At 37.4% G+C, this 24,758-nt stretch overlaps 5 protein-coding genes across 26 annotated transcripts; 2 read left to right on the top strand and 3 right to left on the bottom strand.

Moving 5' to 3' along the window:
* The first annotated feature begins 4,545 nt into the window (after nucleotides 1-4,545).
* On the top strand, nucleotides 4,546-10,772 carry LOC133717091 (golgin candidate 4). 2 transcript variants are annotated; one of them, XM_062143726.1, is made up of 14 exons: nucleotides 4,546-4,970; nucleotides 5,872-5,970; nucleotides 6,115-6,246; nucleotides 6,569-6,730; nucleotides 6,998-7,094; nucleotides 7,186-7,250; nucleotides 7,482-7,637; nucleotides 7,743-7,949; nucleotides 8,561-8,857; nucleotides 8,946-9,011; nucleotides 9,312-9,514; nucleotides 9,696-9,750; nucleotides 9,919-10,098; nucleotides 10,198-10,772. In XM_062143726.1, the coding sequence occupies exons 1-14, from the start codon at nucleotides 4,737-4,739 to the stop codon at nucleotides 10,513-10,515; spliced, it is 2,271 nt and encodes a 756-aa protein (XP_061999710.1). In that variant the 5' UTR covers nucleotides 4,546-4,736; the 3' UTR covers nucleotides 10,516-10,772. The 2 variants fall into 2 exon arrangements, with proteins under 2 accessions (XP_061999710.1, XP_061999711.1); XM_062143727.1 differs by having other exon boundaries at nucleotides 4,547-4,970; nucleotides 6,115-6,243.
* A 461-nt stretch (nucleotides 10,773-11,233) lies between these two features.
* LOC133717092 (reticulon-like protein B5) lies at nucleotides 11,234-13,279 on the bottom strand. Its single transcript, XM_062143728.1, has 5 exons — nucleotides 12,957-13,279; nucleotides 12,329-12,509; nucleotides 12,085-12,226; nucleotides 11,768-11,837; nucleotides 11,234-11,667 (listed from the first exon to the last, which is right to left on the bottom strand). The coding sequence occupies exons 1-5, from the start codon at nucleotides 13,177-13,179 to the stop codon at nucleotides 11,501-11,503; spliced, it is 783 nt and encodes a 260-aa protein (XP_061999712.1). The 5' UTR covers nucleotides 13,180-13,279; the 3' UTR covers nucleotides 11,234-11,500.
* Nucleotides 13,280-15,231: 1,952 nt separating this feature from the next.
* Nucleotides 15,232-18,171, top strand: LOC133717093 (uncharacterized). Of its 21 annotated transcripts, none has more exons than XR_009849402.1 (7): nucleotides 15,232-15,448; nucleotides 15,686-15,738; nucleotides 15,868-15,933; nucleotides 16,457-16,513; nucleotides 17,080-17,154; nucleotides 17,322-17,359; nucleotides 17,831-18,171. XR_009849402.1 is itself a non-coding variant. In XM_062143745.1 (7 exons), exons 2-7 carry the CDS (start codon nucleotides 15,706-15,708, stop codon nucleotides 17,831-17,833), a joined length of 231 nt encoding a protein of 76 aa, XP_061999729.1. In that variant the 5' UTR covers nucleotides 15,232-15,448; nucleotides 15,686-15,705; the 3' UTR covers nucleotides 17,834-18,171. The 21 variants fall into 21 exon arrangements, 16 of the variants coding, with proteins under 16 accessions (XP_061999729.1, XP_061999727.1, XP_061999724.1 ...); XR_009849400.1 differs by having other exon boundaries at nucleotides 16,450-16,513; nucleotides 17,076-17,115; nucleotides 17,328-17,359; XR_009849399.1 differs by having other exon boundaries at nucleotides 16,450-16,513; nucleotides 17,076-17,115.
* A 2,343-nt stretch (nucleotides 18,172-20,514) lies between these two features.
* On the bottom strand, nucleotides 20,515-23,021 carry LOC133718402 (probable methyltransferase At1g29790). The gene has a single exon (XM_062145241.1). The coding sequence runs from the start codon at nucleotides 22,239-22,241 to the stop codon at nucleotides 20,805-20,807; it is 1,437 nt and encodes a 478-aa protein (XP_062001225.1). The 5' UTR covers nucleotides 22,242-23,021; the 3' UTR covers nucleotides 20,515-20,804.
* A 147-nt stretch (nucleotides 23,022-23,168) lies between these two features.
* LOC133718403 (RING-H2 finger protein ATL67-like) lies at nucleotides 23,169-24,255 on the bottom strand. The gene has a single exon (XM_062145242.1). It carries the CDS (start codon nucleotides 24,068-24,070, stop codon nucleotides 23,501-23,503), a length of 570 nt encoding a protein of 189 aa, XP_062001226.1. The 5' UTR covers nucleotides 24,071-24,255; the 3' UTR covers nucleotides 23,169-23,500.
* Nucleotides 24,256-24,758: the final 503 nt, after the last annotated feature.

Raw genomic sequence — 24,758 nt, 5'->3', positions numbered from 1 at the left:
AGAAAATTTCTTGATAGAGTACGAGCCACAGTTAAGGAAGAGAAGCATCAAGCAATCGTGGCACCTGACATGGATGCTGCTTGGGATGGCATCACAACTGCTGATCAAAGCAGTGATATATGCTAGAATAACGAAAGTAAAGGCCACACAACTGCTGAGCACAAAATAGTGGGGCTTAAGATGCTGTAACCTATTGAATTTTATCACTACTATCATCTAGGATTTAAGTTCAAAATCGTTCAAAGTTTTGCAGATCGCCTCATTAGAATAACGGCCTTTTCTTAGTCTGCTTAACTGATCACATTCAGTAGCATCCAGGACCAGCTATTACTGCTTGCAGGTGAGAAGAACATGAGACTCTCATGATGAGAAGCCTCTATATAAGACCAGGAGGAAGGTGATCGAGTACCAATTCCTTGCTTAGTACGTAGTTAAAGCATTTCCTGGATTTTCTTATCTGTTCACGATAATTTGACCATTTATACACATACAATTGCTTTGATATATATTATCAAACTAGTGTCGACATGACCACAAAGTTCACCCTATACCAGGAGCACACCTTTTAAGTTGTGAATCTAGAGTATCTACTATCTCTTCCATAACCTCCATCAAACACCATCAGAATCAGTAGTAGTGCCCACACGCTTTCGATGAAATATAAATGGACGAAGGGAACCATCAGATCGAATTATCAGTAGCTACTCGTTAATTAAGTTTAATATCGATCCATTCTCTGTTGCCTGCATTCTTGATTTCTATCCACCGAACGAGTGCTCTAACCCCATAAAACAACTTTTTTTTTATTTTACAAGTTTTATTTACTTTTTGTACTGATCCTCTGTTTCTCACAGATCTACCAAATTTTCTTTTCTATTCCCAGTCCAACTTCTCATTCCGGCAACGTTCTCTGATCAACGTCTGTGACTTCCCACAATTTTCGAATTTTCCTGTCCCAAAATCTTTTGAAGAACACACACACTCGTAATCTTGTAAAACAGTTTACATATATGTTATCTACTTTCCCGCAGCAAAATTTAGAGATTCAAAATATGTTACCAAGCAAACTGAATGAAGAAATTATTATTCTTCGCCTTGTGAAAGACAAACAACCAAGTTTTGTTTTAGTGTATATGTTTTTATTGTTGGTATTTGCATGTGCATAAAAATTTTAAAACTCCTCTTCTTGGCACACATACCATGACCCAAAACCACCAGACCGCGTGTAGGAGTTTATCTTTATTACTTTGACCACAAGAAGGTAAATTAAATCTCTGGAAATGACACGACACACTACCATACCAAGACTCCAAAACCCTAGCTCGAAAGAGTAGGGACTTATTAGATTAACCCAAAAAACTAAACCAAAAAATCAGGTCTAAAAGACAAATATATACCACCGGAACCCACACATCTGTCGAGACAAACTATCACCATACTACCAAGATCATTCATTGCCGGATTTGCGCCGGTACCAATGCACTCCATCAAACCTGAGAAGCAACAAAACTGCTACCACCCAAACCTCCGCAAACGAACCACCTCCCAAAATCCACATGCAAAGCTACACCCCGCCAACCATAACCATCGCCGCCCAGATTTGATACAGGAGATTACCAATCCCGCCTCCTGATCCGGCATGAAACACCAAGACCATGGCTAGCACAACCGCTACCACCCAAAACATAGGTCGGCCATAAATCCAAGCCGCATCGCGTCCTCCACCACCAACCCACCACACACCTGTCTGGTAGCAGCCTCCAAGCATTGGTGAAGCCGTTGACTCTCACGAGCGTTGGGGTACCACAAGACAAGCGCCGCCAAGAAGAAAGTTACTTCACCAAACTTTTTTCTGAAAACCCTAAGAGCTCCGAGGATGTAGAAAAATAATCGGCAACAATACTATGTAAAAATATGGCATATAGAATATACAACTAGACTAAATTTTTAGTTTAGAACTAATTAGTTTCTTCTAATATCTCATCAGAAATTCCTATGAGGACAATTACATTCACTTTCTGTCTGATGTGATCAAAATAAAGGATGCAATATCCATATTATCGCTACTAACCCTTTAAAACACGAATGTCTTTTTTTTCATTGTTTGTTCAATTTCACGTTAACAATATGCGTGTATATATTGTCTGAAATTTTTCATGAAAAAAAAAATGTTGAGAATGTGAATCCCATATGGGAAAATGGCCGGAAACCTTGCAAATGTGTTTATAATGATTTGAGTAAAAGAATATATAAAAAAGAATATCATAATCAGCTTGGATATATATTGAGTAGTATATATTGAGTAGAAGTCTTGGAGAATGAGCTACTTGATTTTTTCCCCTACAGACTCTACCCTACTGGACCCTTAAACCAACAAAGATACAATCCATATTATCTGTTCTATCCTTTCCTTAAAAGACTGCATACACCACATTTTTCTCATTGTTGTTCGGATTATGATGACAGTATGTGTGCATATATTGTGTGAAACTTCTCACGTTGGTCATTGAAATAAGATCGTGTAATTTCTAATTTTCTTTTTTCTTAGATTGGTGATTGGTCAAAACTCAATTACATTGTATAACCGTCCAATTTTGAGCTACACCCAAATAGTTTAGACGGTCATTATCATCCACTCGACTCTGTAAATCCCTGGCCTTTAGACTTAAAGTTGTGATTCGACCCACTGCATGTTCCATATATAAATCCAGATTTTTGAATCCATTAGTACCCACAGGCTACTTGTTCATCATCATATATGCCACATCAACAATTAAGAAGCAAAAGCTAGCTTGATTTTATGAATTTATGAAATGTAAATCATAAATTGTACCAATAGATTAATGTACATGGACGAAAAACCAAGTTCCTTATTACATCAAATGCAAGACCAAGATTGTTCATACATTTTAGTGTATGTAACACACAACATTAGATTTAACTTAGTAATTTAGTATTGTTTTTGATCCTTTTATTAAAAAGTTCTTATTGTTTCTGATGTAATTGAGATAGATATTTCATCTTAGTACTAAAATAGACCCTTATTTGTTACTGTTGGTTTTTCATTTGCCATTGTTAATGAATTGTAACGGAAAATGATGGCAACAATGTATTAACTAGTTTTTCCCAATATCTCATGCAAAGTAATGAGTTTTATGGATTTGTGGCATGTTCTCACCATAATATTCACCATGATAACATAGCTAAAATAAAGGATGCAGTCTAATCTATTCTTATTATTATTTACCTTATAAACACATATACCATAAGTTTTTTATTGGGGTTTTTTTTTTTTTTTTTTTTTTTTTGAAATGGGGCTGGTGCGGCTGCCCTCAAGCCTTGATTAATGAAATTGCAGAATACAAGGGGGGGACGTAGAGCCTGAATCCCAAATTACAATAAGCATAAAGAGAACATCCTGAAATAATACCAGGATTCTCCACAAAACCTATGTATTCTAACAAGCACCAATTAGCAAAGAGTGCACAAATGGCTACTCTATTTGCTTTGACATAGCGGTGACATACCAGAAAGATAACTCTATTACGAAGAAGCATCATTACAAATAGCACAGCTTTCCCACTATGTTGCCGCATTGAAATAAATTCGGCGATACTCAATTTCATCCTGCCACTAGGAGGTTGCGTCCATTTGATCAAGCAAATAGCTCGCCGCCTCGCTAGGCCAGACAAGGCACACAGAATGTGCATACCGGGACAAAACCCACTTCACCCTAACCAAAAGTGATAGGTAATTATTACTGGCAGAGAGCCATAGCATACTAAAAGTAAATAATAATATGAGCGCATATATACTGGGGTTTATTTCATGTTAACAATATGAGTGCATATATATTGTGAGAAATTTCTCAAAAGAAGTATTATCCATGACAACCTTATCAGCTCAGACAGGAAAAAGAAAAAGAAAATAATAATAATGACAAACTAAGAGCAAATATAAGATGTCATTATGATCTTTTTCTTCAGACCAAAAAAAGAAAAAAAATTATGATATTTTTCTTACATTGATCAAAGATAAATTACATTTAAAAACACGTACACTCATATAACAAAAACAAAATTTTACGTTATAAGTTACGAGTTACGACCATTCACTACTCATAAATCTTGCATTTACCTTCAAGTTCTGCACGCGCTCACGAAAAACAAAAACAAATATAGAAATAATAACCAAATATCTACATCATTCAAATTTACTTATATTTTTCATCAAAACAATCTCTAAATAGAAACTTCACAAAACTTGACTGTTCAGTTTACCCTCTCATCTTGACCATTCCTCAAAAATTTCTTACCCTTTTCCCCAATTCCCTGCATTATCTTCACCTTTGCTTTGTATTATAAGGAAAAGGTACAAGTTTATGTTTTTTCCATGATGAAACGTACAAATTTATTGGTGACAATGTGACTTGTGAGTATATCAATATAATGCCATTGGTCCCATAACGTGTCCTCTAGAACCAATTTATTTATTTATTTTTTAAATTCCAAGTTTTATTTATTTATTATATTTAATTTACTAAAATTCCACCACCACCTCCGTCCCCTCTTCTTCTTCCCCTGTCTCCTTCCCTCTCAGATCTACCGAATTTCAATTCCAATCCCCCACTCCACCCTTCTCCATCCGCCGACGCCGCTCCGATCACCGTCTCCGATTTGCCCCCTATTTTCCGACCCCAAATTCTTCGCAAAACACTCTCTCGCTCGTATTTGTGAATGATGTGGGGGACGATTGCCAACCTCAAAGAGAATCTCAACAAGATCGCGCAGGACGTGCACGACGACAGCGACGAAGAGGAGTTTGAGATCTACGCCTCAACCAATGGAGGAGGCGGCCAAGGTTCGTCCATTTCTGATCGGAGAAACTCCCACAGCTTCGCGCATTCCAAGTCGCCGTCGTCGCGCTCGCCGGTGTCGAATGGCGTCGGTGGCTCCGGTGTTAGTCCTGAGGTTTGGCATTGATTTTTACTAAGCTCTCTCTTCGGTTTTCGGATTTTTTTTGGTGTGAGAATTTTGTCGGTGTTGTTCATGCGTTTTGGATTGAGTAGCTGGTAATGCTTTGTAGAGTTAAGAAATTATGTAGATTGCTGAGAATTTGATTATTAATGTTAGTGAGCCTTTGAATCATTTGGAACCTGCTTGTGGCTGAGAAGTTGAAACTTTGAACTGGAGGTAGATTTGCTAAATGTGGTTTATTTTTCGTTATCGGAATCATATTAGTTAGAAGTTTAGGTTGAAAGTAATAGAATTTACATAGGAACTGGCATTTACTGGGCTCATGAGGGATATGCGTATCGAATGCTGGTGCTCATTTGCTTTAATTTGTAGTTGTAGTGCAATTGAGTCTTCTTTTTAGGTTTAAATTTTGTCGAAATTAGGAGCAGTCTATCAGTTACTTAGAATAACAGTAAGATGAATAATCGGTGAGCTGGAGCAAGTTCTGGTTAGTGTTTTATCTTACTACCAGCAGCAGTTTTAACTTCTAGGAAGTTAGGTTTTGGAAAGTTGGTATGCGATGTGTGTATCAGCTACAAGATCTAAAAGCATGACTATCAGTATGGATATAATCTAGTAGTAGTTTATATGTGATGCTGCTTGGGACGATAGATAGTTTTTAAATATGAGGCAGCAGTCTGTTGCCTGTATGTCCTTGTTAATTTGACGTCTGTACCTGTGGAAAATCCGACTTGTGTATGCATTTGACTATTGTCTTGATGGGTTGCTGGTCATTGCTGTTGTCTTTTGTTCTTTGTTATGGTTTGTGTCTTCTTGCTGCTGCTGTTTTGTTTATCTTATTTGACGGAATATTTTATGAGTAATATTTTTATTGTGTATTATTATGTCCTTTTAGATTGAACAATACCGAGCTGAGATTAAGAGACTTCAGGAATCTGAGGCAGAAATTAAAGCATTATCAAAAAACTATGCAGCTTTGTTAAAGGAAAAGGAGGTACCTGTTTGCTCTTCTATCAACTTATAGTGTCCAATTCATTTCTTTGTTTGACTTGTTCACTTAAGTAATTGGATTTTTAAATTCTACACCCGTGCCATTTTTGATACTAAATTGCCATACATGGCTTTTGGCATTTGACAGGATCAAATTTCTAGATTGAATAAAGAAAATGGCTCATTGAAACAAAATCTGGACACAACTACTGCATCTCTAAATGCCTCTAGAATTGAAAATTACAAAGCGGCAGCAAATGGGACCAACTTGCACAAGGTAGTGGTTTATATATGAAGTTTAGTTGCATCAGTTGACATCAATTCCACTCAATATGTGCTGCAAGCTTGCCGCTATTAACATTCATTTTAGCTATCTGGCAATGTCATAATAGAATCCCTTGCTCTTGCATCTTTTTTGTTAAAGTAGTAAAGATAATAAAATTTCCTTTAATTGCTGCTTAATTGTTTTTTTTTTTTTTAGCATGTCTTGATTCTGCATCAACTAAGTGAGCATGTACCATTTTAGCTTCTTTCTTTATTGTTTTTTTTTTTTTTAATCAATGAGAGACAATGCTTGAGCTAAGTAAGCTTGGATTGTTCAGGGAAGTAGTAATCAGTCACCCAACCGACAGCAAAGATCGACAGGTCAAGCAAAAACCAGCTATTCTGGACACCAGAAACAGAATGGTATTGTCTATACACAGGATGGGAATGGGATAAGCAATGGGATTGCGCATCTTTCAGACATGCAGGGGAATGAAAGGGTAATGCACATTGTTTTCTGTTTTATCTTTTAGCTTTTAAAAGCTTTATATATATATATATTTTCACTTTCCTACATTGTAGGTTTAGTAGATTTAGGAGAATTTTTCTAGTTGTGATTCTGCTATAATTGTCATCCAAACAAAATTTTATGGTCTATAAGAATCAACCTTTTTTTTCTTTCCCAAGAAAACCTTAGTCTCCTGTAGTATTCTTGGTTTCTTTTAGTGATGAAAGAACTTGACGACAGATGTATGAATGCCTTCTAGGAGCTTGCAGATTTACTAGGACTTGAGATGAAGCAATTGCGGATGGAACTAGAAAAAGAACACAACCAGTTGGAAAATGTACAGCAAAAATTACAAGGTACACTGCTGGAAACTGAAGATTCGGAAGTGACTTTTCAACCGTCAGTTTTGAAATTTTTCTAATTTCCTTATTCTTCATTTGTTCTCAGAGGAGCAGAAATTGAATGGGACCATCCAGGAAGAGCTCAAATTTATGAAGTTGGATAGAGAAAAAGTGAGTTTATTATTGGCATGTAGTTGATTATAGAATGCTATGTACTCTGGATGGCAATACTAGTGCAGATTTTCATGCTGCCCCGTTGCTTTATAATATCATGATTTACGACATATGTATGTGGGTGTGTGTGGGTGTGTGTGTGTGTGTGTGAGTATAATGTACGTGTAGTTTGTGTTTATGGTTCTCTGACCCATGCTTTTTGGTATGTGCTCTTTTTTCTTTTGGCAGACCTCCATTGAGATTAGCAAAATACACAATGAATTGAATGACAAAACTTCTGAGATAAGTCGATTCCAAATGGAATTGAATAGGCGGGAGGATGTAAATGCAGAGAACTTTAAAAGATTGATCGCAACCCTGGAGAAGGAAAACAATAGTCTTAAGGTTGCTACTGTCACACTTATTTGTAACATGTCATGAATTATTGTTAAAAATTTGTTTTGCTACTTATTCCTCCCTTATATAATTCCAACTTATGTCATTGTATAGATGGAGAAGAATGAACTTGAGGCAGCTTTGAGAACGAGCAGGACCTCAACTGATAAAAAACCCTTAGATGCATCAGAAAGTTTTCCTGGGAAGGAAGAAATGGAGCTATCTTTGCGAAAATTTGATAGTGATTTGAAGGTAGCACGCCAGGAAAGGGACAAAGCCTTGCAAGAATTGAAACGCCTCAAACAGCATTTATTAGAAAAGGTACATTTGTTTCAAATATTCATTATTTTGCATTGGGTACATGACATATTACATGAAACTTTGACTACTAAATCAATTTTCATCCATCTTTGTACTTTATTGACTCTTATATTGATACTCTGATTGAAGATTGTGTTTCGAAAAGACCATGAAACGCATATTTATCATAGGACAATGTATTTTTATTTTATTTACTTTCTTCGCCTAAATGAGTTTTTAATGCAAGAGGACCAGGTTAATAATGATAATTTCATTGACCACTTTGTGTTTAGAGGGCCAAAGGGCTGTAAAAAGTGAACCATTGTCAGAGAACAATAATTCGGTCTTGACACTCCATAGTCCATATTATTTTACCAAAGCTTTAATATAATGTTCAACTTTTGATCTTCTTGCCTTTTCCCTCATATCTCTGTGTACGAGTGTGTTTTTATTTACTGTCTACAAATAAATCTCTTGCTCTGTATTCGGAGCTTCTTTTCTTTCCCTTGTTTTCTTTGTTTACGAGGGTTATTTTCGGCTGGAATTGGAATATCTGAAGTTACCATGTCTTGCATGTTTCAAACATCCGGTAAAGATTTATCATGAAATATCTTTTTGGCTATGTTATCTAGGAATCTGAGGAATCAGAGAAAATGGATGAAGACAGCAAAATCATTGAAGAACTTCGACAAGCTAATGAACATCTAAGAGCTCAAATATTACATTTGGAGAAAGCTCTGAAGAAGGCAATTGCAAGTCAGGAGGATGTCAAGATGATCAACAACAATGAACTTCAGAAATCAAAGGAACTTATTGATGATCTGAATAAAAGACTTGCAAGTTGTATGAGCACAATAGATGCCAAAAATGTTGAACTGTTGAATCTTCAAACTGCTCTTGGTCAATACTATGCAGAAATTGAAGCGAAGGTAACTACATGTAAATTTTGTCTGCCTGCTTGTTTAGGAGTATGAGTCAGACTACTAATTTAATATGCGAGTTTGATTCTTTGAATAGGAACATTTGGAAGGAGATTTGGCTAGGGCAAGAGAGGAATCAGCTAGGCTTTCTCGTCTCTTGAAAGTATGATTCTCATGTTCCCTTTTATGTCAAATACGATTTTGTTTACCATGGATTTGCTTCTTGCCTTATTCATGACACTTACAATCTTTTACACTGGTTTCTGACCACTTAATTATGATTGTGCAAACCGTCTTTGTTTGATTTTGTAATTCGTATAGAGTTGCAGCAATTATCGAATATAAGTTCATTGGAAATACAATGTTTTAATTTCATTAAAATTCAAGCCATGTTAATATGTTTTGTCAATTGACTGCTTGAATTCCATAAACATACAATTTACAAGTTATGTGCTGGTACTAGGATGCAGATCATCAGGCCGAGGTATCAAAGGCCGAAAAGGAAGAAATTGTGTCCAAGCTTTCACAAGCTGAAAAGATAGTACTGGATTGGAAAAGCAGAGTGAATAAACTTGAGGAAGATAATGCAAAACTACGGCGAGCTGTTGAGCAGAGTATGACCAGGCTTAATAGAATGTCAATAGATTCAGACTTTCTTGTTGACAGGTTCGTCTGCCCTCAAATTACAGTTATGGCTTGTGTTCTTTGAGCATGGGGTTTTTATTCTTTTATTTGGTCCTTTTTTGTATTGTAGGACAGGATTGTTGTTTTATTTACAATACTTGATTCATTGTAAAGCTGTTTTTATCAAGAGTCCAAGCTTAATGATGATTGGTATTATTTACAGGCGCATTGTGATCAAGTTACTGGTAACATACTTTCAGAGAAACCACAGTAAAGAGGTATTGTATCGGGAGCTACAAAAACAATGTTCATCCCTTTTTGTTAAGTTTGGTTTAGTAATTCTGATCGACAAATGTTCCCCCTCCCCCGCCCCCCTTCCCCTGCCTCTTGTCACTTAAGTTTTAGTATGATAGGGCTTATGTAGATTATTGTGCTTATGTGGCCAGGTTTTGGATCTTATGACTCGTATGCTGGGATTCACTGATGAAGACAAGCAGAGAATAGGCATTGCTCAAGGTGGCAAAGGTGTTGTTCGTGGTGTTTTAGGCCTGCCTGGCCGCCTTGTTGGCGGCATTTTGGGAGGCAGTTCAGCTGGAGGATCTGCAAATGCGGCATCTGAGAACCATGTATATTCCTTTTCCTTTCAATTGTTGACTTATTATCCTCTAGTTATTAGCATCTTCCCCTCGAATCTGTTCCATTAACTTGTTCTCTTCCAAGTTCAGTCCTTCGCAGATTTGTGGGTTGATTTTCTTCTCAAAGAAACTGAAGAAAGAGGGAGAAGGGAGTCTGCAGATGATTCGGGCCGGTCTCAGGAAGATACATATAAAAGAAATCCATTGGAACCTGACCAAAAGCCATCCACCACTGGTTCTACAGCTGACTTCTCGAGGACAAATTTATCTCCAATCCAGAACTCAAATCTTCCACCTTTCCAGAATAATTTTCGGCAGCCAGAACATTTTGATTCTGAATTTTCCACTGTTCCTCTCACATCGTCCGAGAACAATCCTTATGCCTCAAGACAGCTTCCAAGATACTAAAAGTTTGTTGCATTGTGTAATTAATCAAGGGTATAGATCATTGTTTGATTTTGTAGCCGTGCAATCTTGTTCAATCAATTCTTTTACACAAATGATTTCGTGCAGTTACATAACTGCGCAATCCTTTCGCCAAGTTGTAATTGTCTAATTAAGTTGACAATTTAACTGGAAAATGGAGAACAGATGTCAATCAATGTGCAACAATCATACAAGGAACTGTAAAAACTATGCAATATATACAGAAGTTTGCTCAAAACTGTATTTATTGGCAATTTTGATTTTTAAATTGCCAGTTGAATGTCAGATTTGCGTTGTGCTTGATAAAGAGATAATTCGGTGGTTACAATATCGCTATTAATGGGACTTCATCTGGACACTTTCCTCCTGGAGCAAACGAACACGACATTTTTCATTGTAGGCTCGAATTTGCAAAGGAGAAATACAAGGCTCCCCACCAGACTTCTTCTAAGCCAGTGGTGGCTTGTTCACATTGTAATTAAAGTGTAGTCAAAAAGTGAACATGAACTACTTTGGACACTGGGCAAAATATGCATGTAACAAACTTGCATAGCATGCCAGACCTCAGGAATTGAACGTGTGTCAGGGAAAAAGACTTTAAACAAGAGCAACATATCACATATACTTTAAGATTTCAGTCTAGGAGTGACTGTAGAAATTTCATAAATGAAGCACCAAAACATCATGCTCACAATCAAAGTAGAACAAGCATGAAATAACATACACCATAGTTGGAGTATTAAGACAACTCATGTACAAGGCACGGTTGAATAACATAGTTGTCAGAATAAACGTATTAGCTAAGGTGATGTTTGAAAAAGCTTCCCATGATAATGTATAAACATAAAGCCTAATTCTCAAAACTAAAACCACATATAGTCAACCAACAAAGCCAAACACTTGAACATAATGGGAAGCTCAACCACTAAACCTAGAGCTTTTAGGGCACAACAGAACGCCACACTTTCTAAGATCTCTTGTTTTTCAGCACAGTTTCGCGAACCTTTGTCAAAACCTTGGCATCAAACACTCCATACTGCTTTTTGATCTCAACTGTTGCCTTCTCTGCAAGTGGGTCAACCTTGTGTTCATACTTCTCATACAGAACAGGCACGGTGTGCAGCAAAACAAAAGCTGTTTACCAAAACAAAAATTATCAGAACTCAACACCAATATAAAGAAGGCATTATACATAGACATATAGCATGCACACAGAGTATGTCAGAATACTTACTTATGTAAAACAAGGTCAAGAAATTGCACCAACTCCCAACAATGGAAAGAACCCACAAGCCAGCAATAACCTGAAATTCATAGTACATTATTACTACAAACAGATAAAGACAACAGTAAAGATAGCTCAAAAATAATCTTCCACATTGGGAATCATTATAATATAATCTTCCACACATTAGGACCTTCCAAGTATAAGTTATAGTATTTACCACATTAGAAATTAACTATAAACGCTAACAAATCATGAGACAAGGAATGCATAATGGAAGCATATAAAGCAGCACTAAAGAGTTGCAGAGATCAATATACACATACAATGAGGAATTTCTTCAACTCCCTTCCAGATGCAATGTTATGAAGTTGTGCAAAAGTCCAGTTGATTTGATGTCTCAGCTCAGAAGCAACCTGCAGGAATGGCTCCTCAGGAAGACAAACCTCTGGGATACGTGGTGGAGTCCTACAAAAATGAAGTATCCATATAAAAGAAACATAACAGAATCGCATTGAAGTATGAAATGGAACCCCAAAAAAAAAAAAAAAAACAGTATCAGAATCTTACTTGTGGATAATAGTATGGGCATTGGACCACAGAAACAAGATTGCTAGGGTACCAACCAGAATGTGGCAGACAAGTGTAAGCAAGTGGTATTGAAGCAACTCAAAAAGGACATAAACAGCAGTAGCTCCTCCAAGAACCCCAGCCGAAATTTTCTTGTTCCTCCACAAGAACACATCAGCAGCTGCAATATTCAATAATCCAAAGACACGTTAATCCCTAAACTCTCAAGTTCTATGCTTCATTCCTGTAGCTAATAGTTGCCGAAAATCATCGAAGATCCAAACCTTCAGTAAACCAGTAACTAATCGATCAACGGATCGGATCCTAGCCGATCGGAACTATTTTCATAATTTATCTACTAATACACAAACACTAACCGATTCAAACTATTTCATACTATTCAGTGTACTCAAACCAAGCTTCAAATAAAAAATTAAAAAAAAAAAAAAAATAGATCGCACCAACCTAATCATAGATCAACCTACAAAAACTTCAAAAACCACCAAAAAAAAAATCCACTCTCCAAAAACCCTAACTTACTGAAACTATAACCAAGCACTTCCAGTAAACAAGTCTAACAGTAAAAAAAACCAACTACACAGAGATATAGTAGAAATAAAAAACTTACGCTTTCCACCGCCAAAGACATGATGAACAGGACGCTCCCTTCCGAAGAGACGGAACACCTTCTCCTTGGCCGCCGACTCCTCCGTGGCCGGCGCCGGCTTCTCGGTGTCGGAATCCGAAGACGACGACGACGAAGAGTCGTGATGATCGTGGATCTTCTCGCTGATCTTCTCCATCATCGTCTGCTCCACCTTAGCATCGGCGCTCTCACTGTGCTCGGCCATGGTCTCCGATCCGATCCGAAAACTTTGAAAAAGGTTGAAAGAATTTCACGAACTTTCTTGAACCGAAAAAATAATAGCAGTAGGGTTTTGGGAGTGGGATAAGAGCGGGGGATATATAATGGTGCGGGAAACGAGATCAGATCTGGGCCGTCCGTTTGGTTCGGGTGTATCGAGGCTGGGGTTCGGGTCCGGAGGAAGTGGGTCGGAAAATTTTGAAAAGATTGGGAAGATTGGGAAGGTGACCGACCTGGTTCGAACCACGTGGCGGGGAGGCATGGAGACATGAGTGGTTTGGACGGTCTTTGTGACTTTACGTTTTGGGTGGGCTCCACGTTATTAGTGGGCTCCACGTTAGGGGGAGGAGGTGATGGCTGATCCAGCTGGGTGCTTTGTGCTTCCCACATTTGTTATCATGGACGGTAAAACTTTTTGTTGCTAGGCCTTTTTTGATTTTATAATTTTTTTTTTTCCATCTTTGGGACAAATTTCTACGGAAGAGAAAAAATCTACACCTCCTAATATTTAGGATATAAAATTTGAGACTCGAATTCTTGTCGTGAATGTTCTGCAGTTAAAAAGAAGAATGAATCTAGTACATCGTGAATATATACAGTTAAAAATATAGCACGAATCAACATATGTTGTCCAAGATAGAAGCAGGAAATTAAATTAATTTCTCTCATGTCGTCAAACTCTCCCTTTCTCTTCATGTTCTAACATATATATTTTTTCATTTAAAAAAAAAAAAAACACCACAGCACAAACCAATCTCACACATAATTAGGGTCTGTTTGTTGTCGTCGTATTGTTCTTCATAAGAAATTTTAAGATTAAATATAAATTAGCATTAAAATAGTTGATTAAATTCAAGAGTTTGTTTGTAAGGAAAATGACTTTCTATCATAATTTCGATATATTATCACTAAAGCTAAAAGTCACGATACATAAATTTTAATTATAATAGTTTCATGTATATGGTATTATGAAGAACTGAAAAGAATTTATTCAATGGGATTGGTCTAATTAAAGCATGCTAAGCTGTAAGTGGGGCGGACGTTGCAGGGCTTCTCCTGATAATAGGAAGTCTCTGGTTTGAACCCAAGCTTGAGAAAAGCATCCCTTGGAGAGAGGCCATACCCAAATTGCTTTAGGCTCCAGAGTGAAAGCTCACTCAGCCACCATTCATTGCACCAAAAGAACTGAAAAGAATTTGAAGGTATATACCTTGATCTTCAAAGTAATATTTACCAATTTTTCTTTCAAAAGATGATGAACGAGATGGGGTTTTGGCAATTATGTAAACTTTACAAGAGTTTTAAACTCTGTTTTTTTTTTTAACAGTTGTTTATGAACCTTTAGAATCTTGATGGTGTAGCCCAGACCAAAACTAAAGATTGGCCTGCCAGAATACGTCAGATTTTGATCGGGCTGAGAGAAATGTGCAACGACTGTGACAACTTGAGAGTCACTGTCAGTAATGTCAAAACCTACCCTAGAATGATAACCACCCCATCAATTTACTTTTCTGAATGATACATACCTTTATAATGCAGCTTTTAATTTGTTTAGAAAAAGAAGCAGTTATTTTGATCAGGCATGATTCAACTGTTTCTTTCCGGTTTATCGCTTATTGGTCGGAGCCTCAATGTTTCAAGTTTACTTTAAAGAATAATTTACGCTAAGAATCTAACTCAAACCATTCAATATTATTTGATCTAATCACATTAGTTTCGGCGGAGGCCAAGCCCGAGTTTGCAAGCTGAAGATGGTAGTTTTTTTTTTTGCTGCCATTTGATATTTGGATCTCCAACTTTTTTCAATTATTAATAGACTTTGTCAAGTTATATGAAAAGACAAATCTCTACTACTATAAATCCAGGCGTGGTTTTGGTGTCAAAGGCTTCACCAATTTTTCAAAGTCCCCAAATTGTCCACCACAGATACAAAGTTCAGTGAAATAAAAGATATCAAAGAGGGCTATTACTGTAAAAGACTAATAAAATGAAAGAAAATATAAATACGGAACTACACAACTGTGCGGCAGAGAAAAGAAAAGGAAAAACGAATTGCACGCTGTCGCACACGATCTGCAGACAAGAGAGAACTGCCGGGCACACGATCTTAACACAAACGAAGATTCAGACGACGTAAGAGTTGATCGGTACTCACCCCTCACTCAATTTACGGTTCATACAGAAAGAGGAGATGAACAAAATCAAACGGGAGGAGATTTATCAAGTCGGCTGACAAGTTTGCAGATTCACTTGAGGTCAGACTTGATAATTGTCATTGGATAATTTTCAGATTTCGATTTTCATATGCACTTTTCGGGTTTTGATGGGTGTGTGTATAATTTTTGGGGTTTTGGTTTTCTTGGTTAAGTTTGATGGCGGGGACGGCCTATTATGTTATGTTCTTGAGTAGAGGGAAAAAATTTCAATGGGTCGTGTATAATTTTTGGGGTTTTGGTTTTCTTGGGGTTAATGGTTTTCTGGCATGTACACAGCGACGACGATACTGGCATTGATGCAAGAAGTGGCGCACTTCTTCAGACCAAAGGTATGCCTAAATCTATTATCTAAGTTTCATTTAGCTTAAGATCATTTCTGGGTTTTAACTACTCTTTTCATTTGTTTTTATTGAGACGTATTTGATGCTCTATTTTTCTTCTTCTTTTGTTTCAAACAGCCAGGAGTGATTAACACCGCGTTCAGTTTTAATGAAAATTTGATTTTAAGGAGTGATCAGCCATTGGTAATGTCTCTGTCTCACCTCTATTAATATATCCAATCTGTTCTTCATGTTTTCGAATATCATTATGGCCCTCAATGAAATTTGTGCATTTCAGACTCTCACTTTTGTGTTGCATTTGATTTTGTTTCATATTTGTTTGATATTCGTTCATTGGGTACTGCAACGTGTGGGATTTCCTTGCTTTCTTTCTTTATTTCCCTCTGTTGTTTGATAAATATATTTACGGACACATACCATTATGTCTTGCGTTGCTTCTATAGTAATGATGATGATAATGATGATTGATATTTGGTGAAACTAGAGCTCTTTGCGTTGTCAGGTAAAGAAAACCTCCGTTAAAAATCTTATATAGCATGCAGTACATAAACGGGTTGGTGTTGATATTGCTTCCCTCTATTATTTTTTCCTTGCCTTATTATTATTATTTTTTTTGCATTCAGAAGTACTATGATACTTTTGACCCTAAAAAGATATGGCCATACTTGGTGTGTCTTGCTCATTCTCTTCTTCCTGCAGAGTGCAGATAGATCGAATTGTAGGTTTGCTTCAAGAGGCTTGGTTCTATTCAGCGATTCGTTTGGTAAGCAATTTCAGCCAATTTTATTTTCTTGAGTGTTTGTACTTTGTAGGTCTTATGGGTACTTATGTACTGACAAAAGGTCCTTTCTCTCCTTCATGATTGATATAAGTTAATTGTTATTTGATCATACACTACTCAAGATTGAACTGCAGATTAGAAAAGTAAATATTCAAGCATTCAAATTTACTCTTTTTAATGTAGCTTTATTTTTCAATGTATCAATTGAAATTTTGTTTCACTTCTCTTTCATGAATTCTCTTGAAATTTTGTTTCACTTCTCTTGAAATTTTGCTTATTAGTGTTCTCAAATGTCTGTTTGTTCTTTTCCTTTTTCTTTTATCTGGGTTTCACTTAAGCTAAAGTGATATCTTGGTTTTAAGTACTTTATCTGTAGTTCTTTAATCAGTAATGTTTGAGCCTTTGAGGTATATATGTTGTCCAGGGTGAATATGTTTGGATGTCCTGTTTTCCTTTTGTTCTGCAACTAATCAATTGGTACCCACCTCGGTGGGAAGCAAGTACCCCAATTTCACCTTCTTTTTTTTTCCCTCTCATCTACTAGGCAGTTCATGTGTTTTGCAAGATTGTGATTGAAAGAGCAGGTATAGCACTGCACCTAGCAAGCAAATGTTCATGCCTAAGTAAGGCTCTATTTCGAATTCCATGTACATGTTATAATCATGTATCTCTGTATTCAAGTTTGTTTTGGTTTGGAGGAACTTATATGGACCTCATTGAATCCTATTATTGCAATTTCTAAAAAGTAGTTAACAATCTCCTTTTTTTTCTCTCCTTTTCTTTTGGTTAGATTCAGGTCTGAAATGCAATTTTATGGGTTCAAACCAGGTAAGTTTATTGGTTTTTTGTTTAATTGTGCTTAAGATGTAGTTCTCTGTACATCTTTCATATTGAGGGCCATAATGAGTATGGGTATATTAAGATGACCAAGTATAAACTATGGCAGCTGTGAGGGCCTCTGACAAAGATGCACTAATTAATATTAGCAGACACCAATACGAAAGGACTGAAACAATAGTCGAATATAACTAATATCACGAAGACAAGTTTGCAGGTTCAATATTAAGATATAAGCAGTAAATTGTTTATGCCAAATTAGGAACTAAAATATAAGCAGTAAACAAGAGTGTCATATACTACATCTTTTCCACTTGCTTTGAATCATGCTTTCATATATGACTGTCATATATGTGTGGGTGGGTTTTGTACTTCATGCTTTAGTTAAACAAAAGTGAGATAGTGTCTGACATATGTATGGATTCTATGTCATTCATCTTGAACTCTTTTTTTTTTTGGCAGTAAGCAGTGACTGAAAAAAAAAACACTGAAAAGAAGGTAAGTGAAGGCGAAGGAGACTGTTGGAGTTTAGAGATAGAGTTTTGATGGGAATGGGATTCAGATTCCTGTACCATTGGGAAAATTAGTTCAATCATAGAAGAAGAAGAGCCCTATAATAACTCAGCCAATGCCTCGGGTTTTTATGCAAGTGATTGCCCCATTCATTTTTGTTTGCTGTCTGAAAGTGTAATATGATTACCATATTAGGATTGCTCTATTGAGGCGAATGTACGATATTTGGACACTGTTATGTGAATCTGACACCAAGCAAATGAATACAAAAGCACTATCTCTGCCTTTTACGATTGTCTTTCAAACTTAGATCGACACAAGTTTGAATCTTTCCTGTTTATTCCCGTAGAAAAAAAAAAAAGAAAAAAAAAACTTAGTGATACTAATTTACTTGGACTAAAAGTAATGCATTGGGTGCAGTGATATATGTCTCTATTAGTCAAAGCTGATGACTATTTTGTTTCATTTAAAAGAGTATGTAGAACAACAAGGAAGAGTGTCTTTGAGGTGTATTCTTTCACTAATGCTCAATCATTTTAACTCTTTATATTTAAGGTTTTATCTCCCCTCGATAAACACAAGTAGAAACAAGGCAAAAGGAAAGTAAAAAAGTCTTGCTACCCATTGATGGGAAGGATTCAGGAATTTTAGTCTTCTGTTATTGTATTTTTTTTTAACTATTAAATCTCTTTTCTTACCCGTAAGAAATAGATGTTTATTTTTCCGTTATGTACCTTTCTAGAATGATAGGTAACAGCAAAAAAAAAAAAAAAAAAAAAAAAATAGTAACTCTTAAATACAATCCGTTGCCATGTATAGATTGGAAAAATTTATTATACAAAAAAAATTTTGAGGAAAAACGCTAAAGAGATGTAATATTTTTATAGAAACAAACCCCAACGACTCATGGACCAAATGGAGCGGACACGTGCTCGGCATCGACAATGGCGAGAGTCGATGAGTTCTTCACAACGACAAGCATATTTGGCATGATGACGTGCAATAGCTCAAGGAAAGCGACCAATGGTGGAAACTAGCCCAAGCAACAGAACTGAACAAGCTCCAGGTACTTCTTTATCAATTGATAAATAATATTTTTTTTTTTTTTTTTGAAAGGATGCATAAATAAGATTGTAAACATACATATTTGATTGCATTTTTTTTTCTAAATTTATTATAACCTTCGATTTTGTGTAATTCTTTTTATTTGTAGGAAATGTACGAAATAGGCGCCCTCAACAAAAGAAAAGGTTCCAAACAGACTCAGGCTTTAGGAAACGTGTTTCCATGTTTTCATCTGGTTGGCAGATGGGACAATCAGTAAAAATGTACACAACTTATCTCAGTGAGCCGATTTTGAAAGAGTGGAAGAAAAAGAAGCATGCAAAGTATAATATCTGCATATGAAAGAGTTAGGTAATGTGCAACATGAATATTATATTGCAAATATTTGCATATGAAAGAGTTAGGTACGTAATGTGCAACATGAAAATTATATTGCACTCCCAAACTAACTTTGACACGTATAGTAAGAGAGGACGGACAATGCATTCATGCAAAATGTGTTTTTGAAAAACAAAATGTGCACGCGCGAGCGCGGCCCTTCCGCACGCGCATAGCGCGTGCAGGAAGGCTAGTAAGAATAAAGAGAGAAAAATGAAAAAAAATAAATAAATATTATTCTTACCTCCTCCAACCAAATATAACATTCAATTAACTTGTTTTTTTTGTTTGTTTTTTTTTCCTGAAATTTCCTTATATTGCATATATAGTTTTATAATTTACCAAAAACAATTAAGTAAAAATAATAATTTCTATATATGGCCCATCATTTAATACAAAAGTAAATACAAAACAATCTGATTTGAATATGTAGTTTAAGAAATAATTGAATATTATGATATAGTTATCCTTCTTTTAGCAAAATTCAAAGGGATTCCAACAACATATCAAGATTGAGAACCAACCCTTTGATTAATTTTGGTGGAGGAGAGACTTACTCATAAGAGAGTTATATCATGTGATTTTGATTCATTCTTCTTTTTGTGGTTGAAGATAGAGATAAAAAGTAGAGTAACAGATTGTTGTATCTCATGTTAATGCCATTTTGGTAAAATTAAGTTATCTTTCAAGTATTCAAAAAAGTAAATTAGAGGTGAACTAAGTATAAGAGGTCCAAATAGCAAATTTGGAGGTCCAACTAGAACCACCCTTATTTGGATGAGATGAAAAATTGTTCAAACTCACGAATAAACAGTTGTTGTTTATTCTTAATTGGTGTGTGCTATATGAACCTTGAAGAGAAACTTAACAACCAAGAGCTCTCGTTATCGAACTACACTAAAGAGGATGTGTTTCAAAGTGCAAAAACAATGGAGGTCCACTCTGAAACGGGCATAGTGGCATATATATGAAGGTGACGTCCATGGATCTCCTACAAAGTACAAACAAATGCTTGACCATTTTGCTGAAGCTAGAAAAGTGAAATTTAGTTCCTCACCCCTGTGAAATATAGTCCAGTTCTTTGCTGTAAAACACAAACAGTTTATTTCAAATTCATATTTCTTCAGTGTGGATTCAAATTCACAGCAAAACATTTACAGCTTCATGATTATGTACTGCTACACAATATACCCCAATTTCAGTGTCTTTTTCTTCACCTTAAAATTATTAGTGGACCAAATATGCAGGGGGGACACCCTGAAACTAACAAACAAGTCCCTCCAACAATCCAAATTGGCTTGGGGCCAACTCCTCTACTTTCTGGTGGGAATGGGGGTTCTCTGTCCCTATATAATCCTTATTGCATTCACAAGGAGGGGAAAAAAAATTTCCCTTGTAAATTCTGACTGAAATGACATAATATTCGAAACTATAAGCTATATTGTAGAAAACATGGTGGCATAAGCTGACCAATATGTGTTTACCGGAATGGTCTGGGCGGCTTTTCTAGAACAGCAGAAAAGAAAACCTCTCTATCATCATCTTTATCAATCTTTGGAACAACAACCCATTTGTGCTTCTTGTACCTCAGCATCTTAAGGGACTCCAAATAAGCATTCAAATCTTCCTTCACACAGAAGAAGCTATCAATCCACAGCAAACCCCCAGGCCTCAGAACTCTATCCCAATCATACAAGACAAAGTCTAGCAGCACAAAATCAATCCAGCCATCCAGAAATCTTGTGGTGTGAATCAAATCCAGAGTGTTGTCGAAGAATGGCAGCCGTTGATTGATTGTCAAGTAAAGAGGGACGAGTCCACGAAGAGCTATCATTTCATTAAAAGGTGCCCCAAGATTGATAGTTGCCGAGACAATGGTGACATTGAACTCCCTCATCCTAGCTGCAAAAGTCCCAGTCCCTACACTAAAATCCAGTCCGATTCTGATCTCTCCCAGCTTGATTTGTAGCACTTCAGGGATAAGAAAATCTGCAGTCAGATTCAATTTTGAGTCTAGACTTACTTGTTGCATCCATCTAGGCATTTCGTGGTGTGACAGATTGAAGCAATCTGCACATTTGAAGAAACCCTTGGGAGCGGAATTACTTGCAAGGCAAGTAAAGTTCTTGCACCGATACTGACTCCACCGGACATTTCTATTGTCTGGGAGCTTCCACATGGACTCATGGATTGGGAATGGCTTGCTATATATCTTCGGGGCTAGAGCGAAGCACCTCCTCCTCGGAAGTGGATCGCATCCATGAACCATGAGCTTCTGAGCTAGCTTCCAATCGTCATTGCAGATATCGCCAATGTCGTAGTTCATGTATTCTTCAAGTTCTGTCTTCATAGCAAAGCAAGCATGGCCAATGCTAGTGAAAGTCCCATTAGCTCCCATGAAATTCTGCTTTCCCAATCTGTTCGGCTTGATCTTGACATACTTCCGAATCTCTTCTATTAGAAAATACTCCGCAGGCTCATCAGAGTGCTGCTTCGGTTTTAGCAGAGGATGGATGTCTTTGACATCATTGCTTAACTTCTGAGTCGTCTCGTCATTCTGCACCAGAGATTCGTGCACCGACTCGATCAGCCCCAAAATATCAGCAAGAAACGTACTGTGCTTTAACAAATGCGCAGATGACGACGAATCTGTTGTTGAATCTCTGAACATGTTAAGTTCCTGTTGGAGTTTCTGAATCACAGTTTCGAGAGTGACTTTTACATGATTGTCAATCCTGCTTTGACTATCAGTATTTACATAATTGCAGAAGGTATCAGTAACATGAAATGATTTGAGAGAGTAGAATTTGGATGATAAGGTCACAATTGAGATGAGAAGAGCAAAACTACCCAATATAAAAATTGACCTCTGAACTCCTCTCCATGTTCCCAACTTCATAACACTTGGTTTCCTCATATCTATCTCAATGACATGTAAAGCTGAAAAGCTATCTTAAAAAAGAACATTGATTTTCAACAACTCAAATCTGAAATCAGATACAGAAATCAAAAGGGTAACAGCTTATTTTAATAGTTTAACTGAAGCTTGAAGCTATTGCCTGGCATTGATCTATTTAAAAACGTCAGAGGCGTGGAGATTGGTACCTTTGAGATCAGTCCAAAGGCTCCATTTGTTTTATCTGATCGAAGAGATAATTGGGCGGATTTCCTGAGCACTCAACCAAAAATTAATAACAGTAATCGATTTATCTGGGGATCAGAGTACTGAATTTATAATGCTTCCGATAGCTTAAAACCCTTTTTCCTATGCCACCACTGGAGCAAAAGTGGGAGGCAAATTCAAATCCAAGCAACTAGAGCTTCCTTCATAATCACTTCTTTACACAACTTTCTTCACAATTGAGAAAGAAAAATAATAATAATAATAGTAATAACAGGGGATGAATTAGTCAATGGAAGATACAGTTGCAACAGTTCTATTTCATGGTCCTTGATTAGACTTCTGGTCGTTCATTCTTATGTTGTAGTGTGAATCAGAGACATTTATAGAGGATTAACGGCAACACTGAAAAAGCACGTGCTTCACTTCACTGCTACTCTCAGTGCTTTGATTGACTTTGTCTTTCGAAAGTCTTCCCTTTACAGAAAATGGAAGCAGGAACACAGCTTGTAAATATATAAAGTTTGGCAGCTAGTTGATGTTGCAGAATAATTAAATTATATCTCATCAGAAGCAGAAGCAGAAGCAGAAGCAAGGTCAAAACAAGATCCAGAAAACTCTTGCTCAAAATTCAGGGGACTGTTCCCAAAACCCAGTTGCAGATCACTGTTATATCAACTTGTAGACCAGAACTAGGAATTTTCACAAGGAACAAGCAAGAAAGACCAACACAAAGCTAAAGCTTCTTCATTTCAACTAAAGATGAATCCTTAGAGTGAAATCAAAGTCCTAAAATGAAAAAAATAATTAGAATTGGTACACTTAAGGATGGTTAAAGCTTGGAGTGTAAGAAACCCAAAAGCTTTACCATCACAAAATGAAGGTAAAAACTATTATACAACAAACAAAAACTCTCCTTGAGAAACTCTTCAATCCTCACCCCTAAAAATTTACAACCCACTCCAAACCCAACAAAGCTAACACAACTAGAACAAAGACCCAGAACTGAAAATCAAAAACCCAGAAAAACCCAGAAACCAAAACCAATCAATCAATCACCTCCTCCATCTCCGCTCGGCGGCGTGCTGGCTAAGCGGCACCACCTCCTGCAGCGGCGTCGACAGCGGAGTCGGCAGCGGCGAGTTCCGGCAGACGGGGCAGGAGCCGTTGAGCTTGAGCCACGCGTCGAGACACAATAGGTGGAAGTGGTGGCGGCACTCGGGCATCATCCTCAGCATCTCGAATTCGCGGTAGTCGCAGAGGCAGATGGAGCACGTGGAGGCATCGCCGCCGCCGATTTCCTTGGAGAAGGGGAACTTGGGGTAGGAGTTGATGACGTTCTGGTGGAGGCCGACGACGGAGTTCTCATCGTCGTTTTCTTGGTTCTCGATGTCGTCCTCGGCGACGAAGATGATTCTGGGGAGGATGACGCCCTCGGAGAAGTTGGGGTTTTGGGTTTGGGGCTGGGGCCGGGAGCGGTGGTGGCGGGAGACGCGGCAGCAGATGTAGGAGGCGAGGAGGAGGGTGGAGAGAAGGACGAGAAAGCCAAGGGCGATGGCTATGGCGTAGCCGAGGCCGAGGGTAGTGAGGTAATTTGAGGAGGGGGAGGAGGGAGGGGGGGACATTGGAGGAGGAGGAGGAGGAGGAGGAGGTGGTGGTGGAGGGATGAAGGGGTTTTAGCCATTGGGATTTTTTTGGGGGTGAGATTGAGAAAGTTGTTGGCTGCTTCCAGCTGCTGCATTTAATACTCACAGAGGGGATTGCATTAAATTTGGGAGTGGTGAGTGGTGTTGACAACTAGTTTTTTCTTCTTCTTTTTGGGCAGTTTTTTTGGGTGTCTGTTTGTTTGTGGAGTTTTTGGGGTCCAAGGGTTTGTGTTTGGGTTCTTGGCATCTTTACCCGGGTTTATGCTAGTCTTTGGCCTATTAGGGTTTGGAGAATCTTGTAATGGAAAGAACTTAACTGCATGAATAGCTTGGACTAGTTTTCCAAATGTGATTTGGCAAGTTAATCGGGGATTTCTGTTGAGGACGACTATAAAGTGCTTTCATAATTGAATTCGCAAAATTAGTGCGTCGAATTAAAGATTCGAAGCTGAATAGAACCGTCACATTCTGCTTGCGTCAGACTTAATTTGCGGTTGCTAGGTTTAGGCGGGATATTCAAAATGGTATTGGTGAGTTTTCGCTTGCCTTGGTTTAGGTTGCGAGGGCGGACCTCTTCTTCGAGAGCTACAAACTATTAAGCTTGTGTGGTCAGTTATGAGCTACATTGATTGAAAGTATCAATTCGATCATGATCTTCCACTACACA

This window comes from Rosa rugosa, chromosome 6 (assembly GCF_958449725.1).
Source record: "Rosa rugosa chromosome 6, drRosRugo1.1, whole genome shotgun sequence".
Taxonomy (NCBI): Eukaryota; Viridiplantae; Streptophyta; class Magnoliopsida; order Rosales; family Rosaceae; genus Rosa; species Rosa rugosa.
This window is presented reverse-complemented; position numbering and strand designations above follow the sequence as displayed.

What these genes read in the sequence shown, in the direction of transcription:
- LOC133718403 (XM_062145242.1), bottom strand. Translation starts at nt 24,070, where the DNA reads ATGTCCCCCCCTCCCTCCTCCCCCTCCTCAAATTACCTCACTACCCTC.
- LOC133717092 (XM_062143728.1), bottom strand. Translation starts at nt 13,179, where the DNA reads ATGGCCGAGCACAGTGAGAGCGCCGATGCTAAGGTGGAGCAGACGATG. An exon ending in TGTCTTTGGCGGTGGAAAGC is followed by an intron (nt 12,510 to 12,956) that starts GTAAGTTTTTTA and finishes TGAATATTGCAG; the next exon opens with CTGCTGATGTGTTCTTGTGG. An exon ending in CTTGACCTTGTTTTACATAA is followed by an intron (nt 11,668 to 11,767) that starts GTAAGTATTCTG and finishes TTTGGTAAACAG; the next exon opens with CTTTTGTTTTGCTGCACACC.
- LOC133717091 (XM_062143726.1), top strand. Translation starts at nt 4,737, where the DNA reads ATGATGTGGGGGACGATTGCCAACCTCAAAGAGAATCTCAACAAGATC. An exon ending in ATGCAGAAATTGAAGCGAAG is followed by an intron (nt 8,858 to 8,945) that starts GTAACTACATGT and finishes TTCTTTGAATAG; the next exon opens with GAACATTTGGAAGGAGATTT. An exon ending in TCAGACTTTCTTGTTGACAG is followed by an intron (nt 9,515 to 9,695) that starts GTTCGTCTGCCC and finishes TATTATTTACAG; the next exon opens with GCGCATTGTGATCAAGTTAC.
- LOC133718402 (XM_062145241.1), bottom strand. Translation starts at nt 22,241, where the DNA reads ATGAGGAAACCAAGTGTTATGAAGTTGGGAACATGGAGAGGAGTTCAG.
- LOC133717093 (XM_062143729.1), top strand. Translation starts at nt 15,706, where the DNA reads ATGCAAGAAGTGGCGCACTTCTTCAGACCAAAG. An exon ending in TAAGGAGTGATCAGCCATTG is followed by an intron (nt 15,934 to 16,449) that starts GTAATGTCTCTG and finishes TTCTTCCTGCAG; the next exon opens with AGTGCAGATAGATCGAATTG. An exon ending in TCTATTCAGCGATTCGTTTG is followed by an intron (nt 16,514 to 17,079) that starts GTAAGCAATTTC and finishes TCTACTAGGCAG; the next exon opens with TTCATGTGTTTTGCAAGATT.